This window comes from Nelumbo lutea, chromosome 3, assembly GCF_056320005.1.
Source record: "Nelumbo lutea isolate HS-2025 chromosome 3, American lotus-T2T, whole genome shotgun sequence".
Classification (NCBI taxonomy): Eukaryota; Viridiplantae; Streptophyta; class Magnoliopsida; order Proteales; family Nelumbonaceae; genus Nelumbo; species Nelumbo lutea.
In genome coordinates this window covers 41,899,874-41,919,400 of record NC_142686.1, presented here as the reverse complement: position 1 = coordinate 41,919,400, position 19,527 = coordinate 41,899,874, and the positions used below count along the sequence as shown (strand labels likewise).

The window sequence follows — 19,527 nt, the reverse complement described above, 5'->3', positions numbered from 1 at the left end:
TGCCAGCTCGGGATTAATGCCAATTCACAGACGGGCATTGGTGTTTAAAGCTCTGCAGTGGAAATCAGAAATCTGCATTGGACAAATCCGTACTTCTCCGAAATTTTAATTACTAAATATAACAGACTTGATGTACTAACCTCGATCTTATTTTACAAAATTACCCTCATGTGAAAAAATCCTTATCCAATACAATGGAGTATTTGATTTACTAAATAGGACTGGAGTTCAGGTCACTGGACAACAGTTCTTTGATTCCTATATGGCTGTTAAGTTCAGGTCATGTCCAATTTCTTCAGCAGTACCACAATAGAATACATCGATACAATCTTTAATAAACTACCCATGAATATCCAACGTTATTCCAACATAAGGAAATATTTACATAGGCTACCAAAGTGATATAAAAATATCAAAAAGTCTTGAGTGATACAAAAAAGATGCATGTCTCAGAAGGACAGGAGTTACAGGACATCACTTACTCTTCAGTGTTTCACCAACAAACTCTGCAATTGCCTTGACTGCCTTATCCTCAGCTTCATCTTGGGTTGATCCATTTGATTGTAGGTGTTTTTTTCCAATCTTGAAGGAGTGATCTCCACCATCAATCACATGCAATTTATTGATGGATTTCATCTTCTTGCAAACTGCAGACAGATTACCTAGTGGACAGAGTCCATCTTTGCTACCCTTCATCGAACAAATATTTGTGTAAGTAGGCACAGAAGACTATGAAAAATGGAAAACAAAAATAAATGGAGAAGGGGAAAGAACATAGAATGAGCATTCAATTGCAGTGCCATTTCAGCGGGAAAAAAAATTGCAGCATGGTAACATTGAATAAATCTAATGCCCCATCATCGGTAAAGACAACAATTTTGTTAAAGTATTGCAGTAGCACTAAATTGGACATCTGAGGCCACTCATTAAATTGTGAGAACAGGCTACCAATAACCCAGAGACACATGCAAGATTCCAAGAATCAACTAATGGCTAACACATGTATAACCATCCAAGCTACCCCCAGCCCCCCATCTTGTGTAGCTCCTCCTAGTTTTACCAAAAAAACACATACATAAAGGTATAACCATCTAATATACAGGGCCACAGACATAAGGTACACATGCAGGATACAAGATAGGGCTTTTTTTTTTATAAATAGATACAAGATAGGGCCATTGCCCAGAAATGTTCTTGGCAAGCCAGGGTTTTGGAGTGGTGGACCAGATATGGACCTAACCTTTTGGCATCTACCTGCAGGGCCAAGGTACAACATGTAGGGTTAAATGGTTAGAGCCTAAAATGACTCCAAGATTCAGCTACCACATATAAGCATCCAATACAGAGCAACATACCGACCATGTGTTACAGTCTCACAGATGCAGAATCTTTTTTATCAGCCTAGAGTTCTGGTGTATGTGGCATCATAAGTTTTCCATTAAAATAAACATAGGAAAACCCTTTTTTAGCAACTGCGTGAGACTTAATGGGCTTGCCCTTATTCTCAATGAGTTTAAAGAGGTTGAGGCACAGAGGTTTAGTCCATATGTCCTTCCTTTTGGGTGTACAGTGCAGTATACTGTAACGCTTATATCTGCTTGGCCTTTCTTGTACATCATGACACACTCATTTATATCAATAAGATTTTTTTATGAATGATTATATCAATAAAGATTTTGATTACTCATTATGAAACAGCTATACCATCAGTTGGAAAGAGGCACCCAAATGCATGACAAACTACTCAACCAGCTGAAGCACTCTACTTTTAGGGGCTTGAAGTTGAGACCTCCCTTACAAGGAAGGTTGCTACAAGTGGAACTATCTGGGAATGGGGTATTTTGGCAAGAGACATGCTAAACCCAGGAGATGGTAGGCACTGTTCAGCTGTTCTATGCATTTGCACTAAAAAGATCTCTTGTCAAACTGTAATGACAGCATGTACCAATCATATACCTAAAAAGGAGAGAATTATGAGGATGGGCTTTCTTTACCTAGTCAACCCCAAATAATTGGGATTACAACTTAGTAGAGTTGAGTTGACTTCCTTTTACCTGTACAAAGATCACAGGAATCTTGAGTAGCAACAATGTCTCATCTCGGACAGCTCCATTCATACCCTGGTACAAAATAAAACTCCTACGTAAGTATGAGCATCCTACCAGTATCAAGGAACACAGCTTGTTGATAATGGGTGATAATCCAAGTCTCCACCCTAGAACTGCATTGATGTAATTTCCCTTTCATGAAAAACTTTGCTAATTGCAGTTAATATTTTTATTGATTTTTTTAGAAACAAAATGATTGACCAAACAACTATGGTCACTACATCAGCTGATTTCATTTCATAACAATGCTATCATTTGGAAATTCAGGTTGATGGGTACATAGGCCAGCCTGTATCAATAATTTATAATTAAATCCAAAGTATACTTCTAAGAAGTGCCAAGAAAGGCTTAAATTACATAAGAATTTGAATAAATAATAAAATAGCAATTATTTAGTAAAAAAATGTATTTCATGGCAGGGATATAGAGTAGAACTTAAGCAACAACCATGATACTCCAGAAACATGGCATCTCTTGCCAGACTAATAGGACCAACACCCAATATGGACTTTAGGGGATGACTTAGTGATTAGATTGCTCATAACCACACATTATTCATTTGCAGTTGATGAAGATATGGTGCAGCGGGTATTGGAGGGGTAATTCGAAATAAAAATGGCATTATCAACTGGGCTTTTAGTGGGCCGATTGGAATAGCCTCCTCAGCAAAGGCCGAAGTCATGGCAGCTCTAACCGGCATCAGGATTGCAAAAGACATGGGCTTACTAAACCTTACCATTAAAGGAGATTCAGTCAACACCATTAATTGGCTTTCTAATCCTGACAGTGGGCCTTCGGCCTTAGCTCACTACCTGGCTGAAGCGCTGGCTGAAGCGAGAGACATCCTCTCTTCTCTTAATGCTCATGTAGTCTGGATCCCGAGGGAGCTAAATTCTGAAGCTGACAGTCTAGCTAAATCTGGCGCTCACAGGGATTACCTTTTTAGTGATAGTTTTCTGCCTATGTAACTTTCTGAGTGCTTAATTGTTGTGTACATCTCCTCATGTACCTCTTTTTTATTTCAAATAAAGTTAACCTTTTTTTCAAAAAAAAAAAAAAGAAAAGAAAAGATATGGTGCAAGTCCTTGATTCTAAAAAAAGGCAATCTCAGAAACATCAAAAGAATCATAAAGTGATTTGAAGCAGTGAAGCAGATTAATGAGTAAGCATGTTCCAAATAACTACTGGAAGGATTTAGAAATATCTTGGGGTGCAGAGTGGAGAAATGGCTGGTAAAGCACAATGATATGGATGTGTTCCTCGGGAAGAAGTATCATCGCCGCCAGCAGCAACAGTGGTCCAATGTTCTCATCCTACCCATTTCGGCAGCAACAGCCTTATCAGATTAGATTAGACTATCCTACGTGTTCTTATCCTATTAGTAGATTAGATTATCTTATCTTATCAGATTAGGATTAAGAGAGACTTATCTTATCCTATCAGTCTTATCTTATCAAGATAGAGCAGGAGATCTCCCTATTCAGCAAGGAGTCTCCCTAGGATCAGGACTCTTGTAATCTCCTATTTAAGGAGACACCATTATTGAATGAAGGCATCGAATATTCAGTCCAGAAGTGAGTTAGGAGAGTTGGTGATCTCTTGAACAAATCACCAAGGCGCCAAAATAGGTTCATCAAGAGCAGGGAGGAACAAGGGAAAACAGGAGGTTTTCCCCGTGGACCAACCCGTGACGAGATCCTATTTGCGGGCCCTCAACAATTTGGTATCAGAGCAAGGCGTCATGGGTGATCTGGAGTAGCTGCCGTCCAGGGTCCATGATCTCGAGCACCAGCTCGTGGAGACCAGCTCCGAAGTACGTGAGATCAAGGACGAAGTCAGGGAGCTTCGACGTCTGATGGAGTTATTCCTTGCTAGCAAGGAGAAGAACACAGAAAGGGTGACAGCCACTAGCGGCCGCCGACCAGATCAGCCGGAGTCTTCCGGCGAACAGCAGTTCGTCAACCAGGGGGCCGCAGTCATCCCCAAGTACAACAGGTTAGAATTCTCGTTGTACAACGGAATGGGAGACCCCTTGGGCTGGCTGTACCGATGCGAGCAGTTTTTCCAAAATCAGCAGACAGACGGCCGGGATAAGGTAAGCCTAGCCGCCTTTCACTTAACAGAAGAAGAACAACTTTGGTTCTATCGATTAGAATAGGAAGAACTCGGGCTCAGTTGGCCCCAATTCAAGTCCTACTGCCTTCTTAGGTTTGGGCCCCCACTGACAAGCAATCCCTTAGGCGAGCCGATTAACCTTAAACAAACCGGCACGGTGGCAGAATACCAACGCCAGTTCCAGACCCTCCTTGCGAGGACGTTTTCAGTGCGACCGGACCAACAGGCAGACATGTTCACAGCAAGGTTAGTAGAACCCCTACGGGTGGACGTGGAGATGCAAAATCCTCCAAACCTGGTTATAGCCATGAACTTAGTCCGCGCTTTCGAGCGCAAGCTGCAACTCAGCCGTAGGACCTACAATATGGGATGTCCGCCGACTTCATGGGCAACCCAGAAATCAGCGACAGCGACCCCTTCTTCTGCAACCAGCCGGGAACTGAGATCTCACACAAACAACACCTCTAGATCGGCAACAAGTGCAGGAAGCAACATGGTAGCTCCACCCATTAAGCGTTTGACCAGGGCCGAGATGGTAGAACGCCGAGCAAGGGGCCAATGTTTCAACTGCGACGACCTCTACTTGGCGGGACATAGGTGCAAGAGGCTTTTTTGCCTCCTAGTGGATGAGCAAGAGGAGGACAAAGAACTCGTCGTATTCGAGCCAGAGATTTCTCTCCATGTGATCACCGGAATAAAAACATCTCAGACCATGCAGTTACAGGCTCAGATAGCAGGTAATCCGGTGCGCATACTCGCCGATTCAGGGAGCACACACAACTTCATAAGTGAGCATGCCGCCCTTCAGTTAAAACTACCAATGGAACTCTGGTCACGATTACAGGTAGCCGTCGCAAATGGTGAAAGGGTTCACAGTCTGGGAATCTGTAAGGACGTCCAGATAAAGGTCGACTCTGAACTATTCTCTACTGATTTATTCGTACTTTCCTTGGATGGGTTCGATATTGTTCTTGGGGTCAAATGGTTGATCACCCTAGGTCCAATTTTATGGGACTTTAGCGCACTAACAATGACATTCCACTTGAATGGGAAGCAAGTCTCTTGGCACGGTTGCAGGGTAAAGGAGAAGACACCACAAGTTCATGCGCTTCAAACAGAAACAGCACACACGACAGCCATGGAAAGACTCCTCGCCAAATTTTCAAACGTATTCCAGGAACCTAAAGGACTCCCTCCTCCCCAAGCATGCGATCATCGAATCCCTCTGGTGGCGGGTTCAGAACCAGTCATTGTCCGGCCTTATCGCTACCCTCACCTACAAAAGGACGAAATAGAAAAACAATGTGCCAAGATGCTGAAATAAGGGATCATACGCAATAGCCACTCCCCCTTCTCTTTGCCAGTTCTGTTGGTGGCGAAACAGGATGGAACTTGGAGGTTCTGCGTTGACTACAAAGAGTTTAATGGCCAGACGGTCAAGGATAAGTTTCTATTTCCATTGTGGACGAACTGTTGGACGAGTTGCATGGTGCTCAGTACTTCTCCAAGTTGGACCTCAGGTCTGGGTATTTCCAGGTCCGAATGGCTCCCGGAGACGTGAAGAAGATTGCCTTTCGAACCCACCACGGTCGCTTTGAATTTTTAGTCATTCCATCCGGTCTCACCAACGCCCTGTCCACATTCCAGTCATTGATGAACGAGGTACTTCAGCCCTTGTTTTAGTATTCCTTGATGACATCCTCGTTTACAGCAAATCATGGGTGGAACATGTGCACCATCTACGAACCGTTTTCGAACTCCTGCGCCAACACAAACTCTTCCTAAAACAGTCCAAGTGCTCCTTCGGGGAGCGACAGGTTCTTTATCTAGGTCACGTCATCCACGGGCAAGGTGTGACGGTTGACAGTTCCAAAATTCAAGCTATCAAGGAATGGCCCAAGCCACAATCCGCCAAGGCCTTACGCGGGTTCCTAGGGTTAACAGGTTACTATCGCAAATTTGTGTAGAATTATGGACTACTGGCTGCTCCGTTAACCAACCTGTTAAAGAAAAATTCCTTCCAGTGGTACAACACAGCCAATGTAGCTTTTTTGACATTAAGAGATGCCCTGTCCACCCCAGTTCTACAATTACCAAACTTCACACTCGAATTTACTGTCAAGTGTGATGCCTTTGGAGTGGGTATCGGGGCCGTATTACAACAGCAAGGGCACCCGATTGCCTTCTTCAGCCGCAAGCTGGCCGACCGACATTTGAAACTTCCAGCCTATGAGCGCGAACTAATCGGCCTAGCTAGCGCCATCTAGCACCAGAGGCCATATTTGTGGGGGCGGTCGTTCGTCGTCAAAACCTATCACTACAACCTCAAGTACTTGTTGGAGCAACGACTCACCACTTCCCCTCAGTAGCACTGGGTTAGCAAACTGCTCGGGTTCAATTTCCGAGTGAAATACAAGGTGGGATCCTCAAATCGCGCAGTTGATGCTTTGTCTAGGTGCGATGAAGATGCGATGTTTCTGTGTGGAATTTCCCAACCCCGGATCTCTCTGTTAGACGACATCAAGAAGGCAACGCCACAATCTCCGGAATGGTCACTCCTTGTACGAAAGATTCAGTCCGGCGCCGCCAACTCCAATTGGTCCCTTCATGACGGATTGGTACTATATAAAGGCTGGGTACATCTTCCACCAGACTCCCCATTGATTCCTACCATCGTCTCCGGCATCCATAACTCCACCCATGAGAGCATTCAGAAAACACTGCACCGCGTCCAGACTGATTTTCATTGGTAGGGTAGGAAGACTTCTGTTCGGGATTTTGTCCAAAATTGCTCCACGTGTCAACAGCATAAATGGGAAAACCTGCACCTAGCAGGCCTCCTTCAGCCCCTTTCAATTCCAACACAGATCTGGGCCGACATCTCCAAGGACTTCATCGAATGGCTACCCAAGGTAGGCAGCAAATCAGTCATGTTCATGGTGGTAGATCACTTCTCTAAATATGCCCACTTCATTCCTCTATCACACCCGTACAAGGCCACTTCGGTTGCCCTCGCCTTCTTTACGCATATTTTCTGCTTACATGGGTTACCGAAATCCATCATCAACGATAGGGACCCAGTTTTCACTAGTGCCTTTTGGAAGGAGTTATTTCGGCTACATGGCACCACCCTGGCCTTATCCTCAGCATATCATCCACAGACCGACAGACAAACGGAGGTGGTAAACCGCACGATCGAGATGTATCTTCGTTGCTTCGTGGGGGATCAGCTGCGATGGTGGGTAGATTGGCTTCCTTGGGCCGAGTACAGTTACAACACTGCCTACCATTCTTCCCTCGGCATGACCCCTTTTTGCGTCGTTTATGGCCGGGACCCTCCTCGCTCGTTATCCTATGAACCATGTTCTACTCGATTGGAGGAAATTGATCGCTCCTTATAGGAATGAGACACCCTCCTAGCCGACGTACACCTTCGCTTACAGCAGGCCCAGCTCCACATGAAGCTCACCTATGACAAGCACCATAGGGAATTGTCATTCGAACCAAAACAATTTGTTTGGTTGAAACTCCAACCCTACCGGCAACGTTCCCTGCGCAAAAGGCTGGCCCTAAACTGGCCCCTAAGTTCTATGGCCCCTTCATGGTTTTGCGGCGGATTGGCACTGTGGCATACCAACTGGCATTACCAGAGAACAGCCGGATTCAAGATGTTTTTCACGTCTCCTTGCTAAAACCATTTACGGGCGTTCCCCCAGACCAAGTTCCCTCCCTGCCACCCTTGAAAGAAGGCAAACTTGTTCCCCAGCCTAGGGCTCTCATCCACTCTCGTATCAATCGAGGTATTCTTGAAGTTTTGGTGGAATGGGGCAGCCTACCCTCGGCCGAAGCCACCTGGATCCCCTTGACCGAGTTCCAGCTTGAAGGCAAGCTCTTAGTCCAGGAGGGGAGTAATGATATGGACGCGTTCCTCGGGAAGAAGTATCATCGCCGCCGGCAGCAACAGTGATCCAATGTTCTCATCCTACCCAGTTCGGCAGCAACAGCCTTATCATATTAGATTAGACTATCCTACATGTTCTTATCTTATTAGTAGATTAGATTATCTTATCTTATCAGATTAGGATTAAGAGAGACTTATCTTATCCTAACAGTCTTATCTTATCAAGATAGAGCAGGAGGTCTCCCTATTCAGCAAGGAGTCTCCCTAGGATTAGGACTCTTGTAATCTCCTATTTAAGGAGACACCATTATTGAATGAAGGCATTGAATGTTCAGTCCAGAAGTGAGTTAGGAGAGTTGGTGATCTCTTGAACAAATCACCAAGGCGCCAAAATAGGTTCATCAAGAGCAAGGAGGAACAAGGAAAAACAGGAGGTTTACCCCGTGGACCGACCCGTGACAAGATCCTATTCGTGGGCCCTCAACACACAATTGCATATCTACTGAGGATAGACTTCCATCAAGGCTATATTGTCTAACCTTCCTATCTATTTCCGTTACACAGTTATTGAAACGTGTAAGAATATATTGCCCACTTGGAAGTACAACCGCATATCTAAAGGGGGCAGGTTTACAGTTTACTATCATCAAGGTACATTGCCTAAACTTCCTATTTATTTCCTAATTCCTATAAGTGTTCCATATCTCAGCCAAAGTTAGGGACTGTGGTGAATAGATTCAACAGAACTTTCTTTGGGGTGGAGGGTGCAAAGAATACCTAGTCAGCTGGAAGGAGATAAGAAAACCAAAAAAGGAACGGGGTTTTGGGTTGGGCCAAATCTCACACTAGAATGCTGTTTTGCTCAGGACATGACTTTAGAGGTTCTGAGTGGAACATCAATATTTTTGGGCTATGGTTACAGAAGTAAAGAATGAGCATTAACAGATATAACAGCAACCACAACCTGCACCACTTCTCTGTCTTACCAATGAAAGAAATTTTCAAAGTTTGCAATTCTTTCATCCTTCTCATCAGATATGGCTTAGGCAATGAGAAACATATCAAATTCTGGCATGATCTGAGATGAGGAAAGCAACCACTAAACATAGCATTCACCAAAATTTACTGTTTATTTTGCCCCAACGACCAAGGTCTCCATTCCTACCTGCAGATATCTTCTCTTGAAATCTCAGTTTTCATAGACCTCATAAGGCCTATAGAGAGATAGAAAATCAGCTCTCTTTTCTCATAGGGTTTACAGGTCACCTTTAGCCTCTGGTAGGCACATTTGATCCCTAACTCTGCCTGGCATCTTTACCACTGAATCTTTTTTTCTACAATCTCCCACCTAGAAGCTAATGACTTTCCAGAAAGAAATCTATGAAAGTTATGGTACCATGACACCTAGAGTATCAATTTTTATCTTGGAGGCTTATTATGGAAAATTAAATGCATGTAATATCGCTCAAAAAAAGATGGTCAAGTGATCAGACATCTCCCTTATGTTTGCATCATTGCCTTAGCAATGGCCAGATGAGGAATTCATCAACCACCTCCTTCATTGCCAAGAAATCATGAAGCTCTGGCACTTCTTCTTGGGTCTTGTTGCGCTGGAGCAGAAGACTCCTAGAAAAGCTTCAGATATGCTTAGACTTAGACACTGGAGAAGTATGGCCTAGGGGTTAAAGGAGGATCTACTGGTCCACAATCAACACAAATAATATCACAGAACACAACTAGAAAGTTGTAAAGTGAAGTTGATCTTTTCATAAAAGCAACTACCTCTAAAAGGCCAATTTATGTGCTGAGAAAACGGCTGTGCAATCAAGTAGGTTTCTCTTCATTTAAAGATGTGCTATTTGATTTACAATACCGGTGGTTTTCTTAAGCTTAAAACAATATCTATAACACTTTTTTCATTTTACAATTACATGTAAAGCAAGAAGCCAAGAACTAAAGAATTAATCAATGGTTTCAGAATTCAGACATCTTTACCCATAATAATGCAAATAGCACTTGTACCTTAATGGACATATATTCTAAAATTAAGTTCTAGGTAAGAATTGTGTATTACTATTACATGGTTTCAAGTCAGTAGAAGATGTGTTGAAAATCAATTTGCCATCCTACTGTTAAAAAAAAAAAAAAAAAAACTCAAGCACACCTTTTCACTGTGCGGTATGGAGCAGTACTCTTACATTCACATGACAGAAAATGCATAGATCTAATTCAACAACAAGTCAACTGAGCCTTACCAACTGATAGTCAGATGGTGGCTAGTTGTAACAGACTTGGGATCAAATCCCATTGCCAGTTTGCATCCAGGCAGGGTTGGGGATTATGGATTTGGGGGACAGGCTACCCCCCTCTCGCAGTTGTGCAACCCCATGAAGCAAAAAATATATAAATAAATAAAATTAACTAAACTTTGCCCCAAGTATATGAGGTCAACTACAAGAATCACCCTGTTCTGCCATTCTGCTCTGCATAGCAACGTAAATCTAAATATACAGAAATAGGAGGCACAATACGAGTGGGTGGGGCCATTGTAGACTGCACATTATATGCCTATCTTGTTGTCCACGGTCCATTACAACGCAAATACTTCAGGTTTAACCGAATTAACGTTCCAAGAAAAAACCAAGTTATTCAACCAGATTATCATTATTTCAGAGACCAGAGTTGTGTTTTCACCCCTCCCCCCAACTGTTACACCAATCTCATTCCAGAAGCCTTAACCATATAATGAGAAGTTTTTCTTTCCACCACATATGGATACTTGACAATGCATGTATGTACTATAATATAAAATAGCTCAAACAGAAAAGATGAAAAATCAGATGAGGAAATTAGGTATATGGTTAACTGCAAACCTTCAACGGATAGCCCAAACAAACTATTGCTGAAGCATCGATTTCTTCACTACAAGCTACCATGCAGCTGACTCTGCAGAAAAAACAGAACGCATACCAAATAATGCATTGAAAGCAAAATGAGCATAGAAGATCCTTTCAGTGGTAGCAAGATAGACAACAAAGTGACCAATACCTTGAACCCATAGATTTCCCTGCCAAAATTAGTGGATGGCCGGGGTATTTTGCAACAGCCTTTTTGACAACATCCAAATGATACTCAACTAACTTCTCTGCCTTGGGAGGTGCCTTCCGTTTCCCGCCAGAGATGTCTGCGACAAGTTTCATAATAGAAAGCCAGAAATTTCCGCAATAAGTAAGACCTTTGATCTATAAGCATAAACATTGCAATGGGGAGAAAGGAACTTCAAATGGCGGTATTAACAATGGTCACTATAAAGTATAAACTTGAGCTAGGGTTCCAAATTCAAGGTCTTTGACAGACAAGCCTAAGATTGACTAAAACAGCTTAAGCTAGCTTACGAATAGATACTAAAAGAAACATGTTCTTTGGTGGCAACTCACAAGGATAGTCAAAAGTAACTACTTCAACAGCATGCAATGTCTTGCCTAGCATGTTCTTCCATCTGCATAAATGCCGCTCTTTCTTAGTTCGAAATTTCAATATTGAAGTGTGAACCAATGCCCAACTAATTAGAAATCCATTTGGTGACAGAGAACGAAAGAAAGTGGGAGGATGAACCTTATCATCCAATCTGAAGTAGAAGGAGCTCCAGCGCCATGGGCGAAGACCACAAGAGGCAAGCTCTTATCGAGAGAAGCATCAGGTGAATCGTCTTCACTCTGATTCTTACGAAGACGCTTCGAAGGACGAGAAGCCATGGTACAACAAGAGATGCTTCAGCCCTCACTCTCTACAAGACTACAACCAGCAAGGCAGCAACCTAGAAAAAACAACAGAGTGAGGTTTCGCGCGTCAATGAGATAAACATGAGAGCTCGGTTACCCATGAGTCATTACACAGGAATCTTTCGATCCTTTTTCAATTTAAATTAAATGTATATAAAATTATAAAATCACCTGCAGTCGTATGATTTTATCATATTTAATGGTTTAACGGTTCAACCATCCAAGATAAATAGATGAAGCTGTAACTGTGAAATCATTAATGTATAAAAATTAAAGAAAAACAATTATAAAAATGTAAAAAATAGAGTTGAACATGTCATAGTATTACTATACTTTACCCAACCAAATGACCTCTTTACTTGTAAAAAAAAATGGTAAATTATAAAGAACCTCCGTACTATGGAGTCCCCTGTACTTTATTTTGTTACAAAGACCCTTTTGTATTATGAACGTGAGACAAAAATCCATCTCCAAGAGGATTTTCTTGAGGGATTCCTTTATAGACCCAAGAATCCGCATGAAAGCAGTCATGGGTTCCGCTGAGGAGGATAGATGCTAAGGCAATTTGTTGAGCTCAGAAACGTTCAAGTTGAGCTTATCGTTGATGCTCTTCACGATGTCTTGAAAGCATCTTGCGAGACTAGAAGCTTGGATTTGCATTAGTCTCCTAGCCAAAACAGGGATGACCACGATGGATTTGATCTGTGAGAGAAAGGGATTTGACAGAAACCAACGGTGCGTGATCTGGATGCTCTTAGTTGTAGGGCAGATCGGATGCCTGTCGTTAAGTAGGTTGCTAGAACTGTAAAGAAAGGGAGGTATCAAAGAACTCGGGGTGGCCAATTCGACGATGTTCCTCCGATGCTTAAGTCAGTAATAGTATATGCGAGCTAAGAGTTTTAAGAACAAGGAGAGCTAGAATGCACTAAATCGCGCGTACTTGGGTCCTTGGGGGGGGGGGTTGATGCCCTTATATAGTTGAGCTACCATGGGTCTCACCAAATGACTCCAAGATCCTCAATCCGCGTAGATGAGATCCGTTTCCGCTTTAGAAGGAAAGTAATGTACCAGTCAATGAAGTCTATCGTTATCATCCGATCCGAGCGGGGTGAGGATAAGGCATGCCATTACGCAGCGTGATCCTAGGAGATTTGGAGTCCGCTGAGAAGCTTTTGGAATTGATTACATGTCACTTCGGTACTCGGGTGCCGAAGTGGCTTTGCTGCCAAGGTGCTCGAACACCCGGGCTCCCGAACTGCTGACAACGCTCCCCTTGCTGAGCTGTCATCCTTCTAGCAGGTCGTGTCCACGTGTCCTTTACTTGCTAGGTCGGGCCAAATCACCACTCATCAGAAAATCTCACCTCCTCAACCCTGGCCTCCTCGTAGGACTCGTCCTTGATGCAATTCCTCACACAGATGTAGCCAAGCCCAATGTTCACATCGTCAGAAAGTGACCTTCTCGAGCAGATCTTCAGGAGCTTTATCACAATTGGTAACCACCGCCAGCGTCCTCTCATCGGTGGTATCAATGCGCTGAGACATTCTAATCGATTTGTAGGTCGGTAAATCAATAGTAGTCGATAAGACTTTCAGAATGATGCAACCCTTGGGCATTATGTACTCCATTATGATATAGGAAATCTGCTCGTAGGTGTCCTGGGGTTGGCCAAGAACAAGGACCCTAGTTATCTCGGGCAAATCAACCATGGTGAGGTTAGGGACGCCCTTCTTTTTGACCACGGGAAATGCTCTTGTTGTTGCCGGCGATCTCGTTGGTGGCATCTACAATGGCTTCTGTGACATGGGTTTCATCGGTGTCGACCTTCTTGTCATGGTAATCCAAGTAGAGTTATGGGTTGGTTGTAGAGTGGTGCTGCAAGTACATTACGAGAGGAACTCGAGTGCAGATGCCTATGCCCCGAGGGAGGCTGATGCCGGTGTGGGACTCGAGAACACTAGACTTGCCGGAGGATTGGTCTCCGAAGATGACAATGGTGAGGAGCTCAATGCCTTCCTTTGTCACCTTGAGGTGGTGCAGCTGGTCGACAATGTCAAGGAGGGGCCAAATCTGGTCACTATACGTGGAGTAGAGAGGGACGGCATTGTGGGTAAGCTCATTGTCTTCTTCCTTGAGACCGAACCTAGCCATTTTCTCTTGGATGCAAGTAGTTTTGCAGTTTATAGAAACTATATCCGTGTGCCGTCTTGATCAAAATCAAGATTAATGGAAAGCTCAGGTGGAAGGTGGGTACTTGGATCTCCGGCTTATATCACCTTTGGCAGTCGAAACACAAGGATTCCCGCCAAAACGGCTTTCAAGTACTAGTTGGTACAATCTTGCGGTGTTGATGTATGAACTCTCAACTCTGAAGTTTGAAGCAAGCAATCGTTGTGGTTGTAGTCAGGATTAAATGAGTTCAATCCAGATGTTGGGGTATTTTCAATTCCCATCTTCACGGGTAGTATGGGATTAAAAAATATTATAATAGTCTTTTTGGACGAAAGGACAACGGAAGGGGATCTTTGTCCCACGGTCATAGTACAGGGGGGGTCTTTGTCACAAACCCCATAGTACAGGGGGTCTTTGTAATTTACCCAAAAAAAAACAAATGACCTCTTTGCTATGGTAGAACAACAATCTCCTGATCCTTATTAGCAAATTTTTTAAACTATTCTTATGTTAGTTAATTAACTAATTTTACCCTTACTGTTTAGATATTGTCTTAGAGTACTCCTAAATTTTTTGACAATTGACTAAGTCCTCTTACCATTAAAGCCCATTAACATAAAGATAAAAAGACCATTTTACCCATTATTCTCCTTCAAACTTTCAAAATGAAACATTCAAACCTCCGTGGTTCAACAACATCAACAGAATCATCGCTGCAGCTGTTGTAACTGAGAACAAATTGCATCACTGAATATGAGAGGATTGACAGACCTTCTGAGACCCATAGGAAACAACGAGGCCGTAGATAATGTAACTGAGTTATTTGCAGAAATCCCTTCCATGGAAGAATCCAAGCAGAAAGACTCGAGATAGAAGAGAAATAGATATTTCACTCGGCCCATAGGGAACTCCTTGACCTTGACGGCATGGAAGAAAGATCCATCTGAAAGAACAACTCTCCCTGATGTGATTGGCTTTCCAGAAAATCCCACGGCCAATCCAAGTAAGAGCACTGCACAACTTGACCTTCCGTTTCATGTATTTCATATAAATATAATCTGGGTAGATAAATATTTTTTCGTTGTAGTTAAACTTCATTTCTTGTGATTTGAGCTGTTACAACTGAAGATCGACGTTGCTCAGGCGTCCGCCACTTTTCAATGCCTTCAATAGACGAACTCTCCTGCTTCAATGTTGCTGATACAGTTAGCTCTGTAGCACCCCCACCAGGAACAAGTTTTGGGTTCTCGGTTATATTTCTTTCTACAGACATTGCATTGTGCAGGTTTCTTTCAATGCAACTTCATTCAGGTCCTTACTAGCACCTCTTAAAAGAACAGTACAAGCTTTTGGATCTTTCCAATCAACAATGAGTGCAAAGAATTCATCCCCAAACTTCCTGACCTCAAAAAGTGTAGCCCCACTACCAATATCAAACTCTTGCAGTTCATCTGGTCTGTTCACAACAACAGCCCCACGTGCCTTAGCAATCCTGTTTTTGTATGTTTTCCTCAATCTAATAAACATTTTATACGAAGGCACAGACATTTAAGACAGCAACCGAAGCTGCTTGCATTCTCCTCAGAATTGCTGAGATTGTAAGTGGATATAGGAAGGGACGCTTACTACGAGCTGCGTAGCTTTACCGTCTGAAGGAAGCTTGCAGTGTGGAAGTGGATATAAGAACATGTGCGAAGGGCTCTCAATTTGAGAGAGAGAGAGAGAGAGAGAGGGTATTTTTGGAATTTTTGAAAAAAGTATTGGTCACGTGATGTCATATGACCGAGTGTGACTAAAAATTAACGGTAGAGGAGGTATTAGTCAATTGTTTAAGAAACCCTTTTCATTTTTATACTCAAGAGTATGATCAATTAATAATTTTCGTCCAAAAAAGGGTCAACACATGTAAATATGGAAGGAAGAAAAATTAGGAATGTAAATATGGAAGGAAGAAAAAATAGGACATTCAACTTTTTTTTTTCTTTTTTTTTTTTTTTTTGAAAAATCTTTATGCAAGAGGTGTTTTAATGTATTAGGCCAGATCCATAAATGTTTCTACTTTCTACTATGGGTGCAAGTATGGTGAGCTGGGCTAGATTTATGGTCAATCAAAGCCCAATATTAAGATTTTGGCCTAAAGTCTAAGCTTGAGGTCAGGCCTACTCTTCCCAATCCAAGCTTTGCCCACATTATAATTTGATGTTGTTAGGTTGGGTCAAGCTTATTTTGGGTTGATCAATGAATGCATTCTAAAATTATACATGTATCTATACATTTATACATATGTACATCTATTTATATATATAGCAAAATGATCCACGTCACCTTGCTTCTCCTTGCTCCATTACCCCAACCTTGTATTCCATTTGCCATCTCAACACTATCCTCTCTCTTCATTCCATTCCCATCCCATTGGGTTCTCTCTCTCTCCCCACAACTCATGTATCTCACTTTCTATAACAAATTAACTTCTCTCCTTAATTAGCTTAATATATGTTTTATCCACTTCCCCATAAAAAATGAGGCCATAATTTATTAAGATTTGGGTTTCTAAATCAAACAATATATATATATATATATATATATATATATATATATAAACATGATTTCAAGAAAATTAAAGAGGGGAATAAAGGGAATTCAATGTTTCCCATATATTCATGTCATCTTCCATAATTGTTAAATAATCTATTCCTAAATGATAATCAATTGTTAAAAAGTCCGTTAGTTATGAAATTATTAAAATTTTCTGGAAAATATTCTACCAAAAATTATGAAATATTTTTTTCATAAATAATAAATTATTTAACAAACATTAAAAAAATTAATATTCTACCAAAAATTAATAAATAAATCATTATTTAATCATTTTTTGTTATTAATAAATGCCCATAATTTCAACGTTTAGAAAAATTTACATTAATCATTGTAATTTAATAGTTTTTCATTAAATCTTTACAATAATAATTTATTGATAAAAGATATTACTAATTAGTGTAATTTACTAATTTCTATAAAATCAATAATTATAGTTAACAATTATCAAATTATTTAGGAAAACTCTTTAACTAATAATCCATAATTATTTTCTAAATAAGTAATTAATCTATGAAAAAAATATTCTCCAAAACTATTTAAATAATAATCCATTGTTATTATTCAACTAAATAATAATTAAATTTTTTTGGAAAATTAAATTAGGAAATTAATCTATCATAAATTGTTTCATAATTATTCAAATAACAATCCATTATTATTATTTCAATAAATAATTATTAAATAATTTAGAAAATTTATTAAGTCTATCCACACCGATCTAGACCACTTGGTTGACTTCGATCCTACTTTGTTTACATTAATTAACAACAAATGGTTTACTTTTAATTAAAAACAATGTAATTTACCATAATTACATTAATTTACTATAATTACATTTACTTTGATTAATAATAAATAATGTTGGCTTAAAAAGTAAATAATTTACATTAATTTATTGTTATTGTAAATAATTAATTAACTATGCATTACTACTAATCGATAGAAATTTTAATAATTTTTTGGAAATTATCATAAAATATTATAATTTATTGTTATTTAATTTTTATTAGTTAATTAGTTATAGAAAATTATTAGAATTGTAGGGATGGAAATTTTCCCTATAAAACTGAAGCTCTACCTGCCCCACCCCAAATGGGGCAAGTTTTCTTGAATATTAAACGAGAACAGGGTGGAGACAAGGAAAATATTTTTGCCCCAAATAAGGATGGGGTTTACATGTAATTCCCTGAACCTGATAGTAAATTAGTAAAATATTCATAGATTTAATATTGATTTTTAAAATATCTCTAAGTTTTCTTCATATTCTTATAATCCTAGGATCCCATAATTTCATTTATAAAACACCCCTAATTTGTCATAATCTAATTCATAAAATACCCCAAAATTCCCATAATCTTATTTGTAAAATATCCATAAATTAGTTTTTTTAGGTGGTTGCCTCAAGGTGGGGAAACTTTTGGGATTCCCCAACCCTGATGGGGAATGGGTGCCTCGCCCCGAACACGCCTCACCATTGAGGCTAAGGTGGGGATGGAGTAGAGTGTCTTGACTTACGGGAGTGATGGACAAGGAGGGGTGTCCCATCTCATGCACCACACGGACCCCGCTAGTATATAAGTACATATACATGCATACATATACTTATACATATTTGCATGCATACATACATCTATATATGCATGTATGTATGAATGTGTATAGTCGGATTGGGCTCAAGTTGAGACAAGGTCGGAGCAGGTTCAAGTTACTTAAGGGCTAGGCTTGGGACCAGCCCCAAAAATAAAAAGCCTAAAACTTGGTCTAGAGTCCAACCAAAAGATCGAAAATTTAAGCCCAACCCATATAAAACTTTGGGCTAGGTCAATTCAGGCCCAGGTTAGGCACACCCAAGCTGCACACACCCCTACTTTCCCTACTTTCTACCATTTATAAAATAGCGCCCATTTGGGAGTGCTTATTTTAGGCAAACATATAGTAGGTGATGTTGTTGTTTTAGAGATGTTTTCTAAGAAATTTATTTTCTATGCATGAGGGTATGTTGCACCGTTTTCTCAGAAAGCAACTCTTTTTTTGGCACCGATGATGTCACATAGGCTGTTTTCTGGGTGGTTTTGTTTGGCATCAATGTTGTACAACCGTTTTCAGCATTGGTCTACATTATCCAATGCCCAAGATGATGTCACATTAATACCACATCATTGCACCGCTGGTAGCAACAGGTTATTTTTCTGAGAAAGCATTGAATTTGGCGTTTCTTTAGACCACACTTTCTCAATTTCTAAGGCATGGTCTGGAGCAACATTTTTTTTTGGGAAAAACAATGCCAAATAAGAGGTCGTTTTTTGTTTTCTAAAGCACTATTTTTTCTGACGTGGCACCGATGTGGCACTATCGATGTCAAACACTGCCAAAAGCACTTATTTGCATTTGGAAAATAAGCCCAAATAAATGTTTTGTTTTTCAGAAAATAAACCCATCTTGAATAAACTAAAATTTTGACTTTTTTTCAAGTGATTTTGAAAAATATGCTTATTGTTGTTTTTTATTTTTTTTGCCTTTCTTGAATTGCACATAATTTTCAAAATACCTATAGAAGAACTTTATGCGCTTAATCACATACTTTTCAAAATAATCCCATTTAAAGTAAACACTTTTTCATCGAAACACTCATAAGCACTTAATCACTTGTTATTTATTCAATAAGCACTCCCGAACGGGGGCCAAATGGGTAATGCATTTCATGTGTTAAAGCCATCCATTTGTAAGCACCCAGCATGTTCATTTTCTTCCTCTGTTCAGGAAATTGAGGCAATGTCAAAAACTCGGCTTTGCTTATTTGAGTTCATCAGCAAATTTCACAATTCGGAGCCACATATCCGTACATAGGTCT

General features: G+C 40.7%; 1 protein-coding gene and 1 pseudogene across 1 annotated transcript; both read right to left on the bottom strand.

Annotated features, from left to right (window-relative positions):
- Positions 1 to 312: 312 nt before the first annotated feature.
- On the bottom strand, positions 313 to 12,077 carry LOC148864497 (alpha/beta-Hydrolases superfamily protein). Its single transcript, XM_088977003.1, has 6 exons — positions 11,740 to 12,077; positions 11,562 to 11,623; positions 11,173 to 11,308; positions 10,998 to 11,070; positions 2,055 to 2,120; positions 313 to 690 (listed from the first exon to the last, which is right to left on the bottom strand). The coding sequence occupies exons 1-6, from the start codon at positions 11,877 to 11,879 to the stop codon at positions 475 to 477; spliced, it is 693 nt and encodes a 230-aa protein (XP_088833129.1). The 5' UTR covers positions 11,880 to 12,077; the 3' UTR covers positions 313 to 474.
- Positions 12,078 to 12,162: 85 nt separating this feature from the next.
- LOC148864496 (dynamin-related protein 4C-like) lies at positions 12,163 to 15,626 on the bottom strand (annotated as a pseudogene).
- Between the last annotated feature and the right edge of the window lie 3,901 nt (positions 15,627 to 19,527).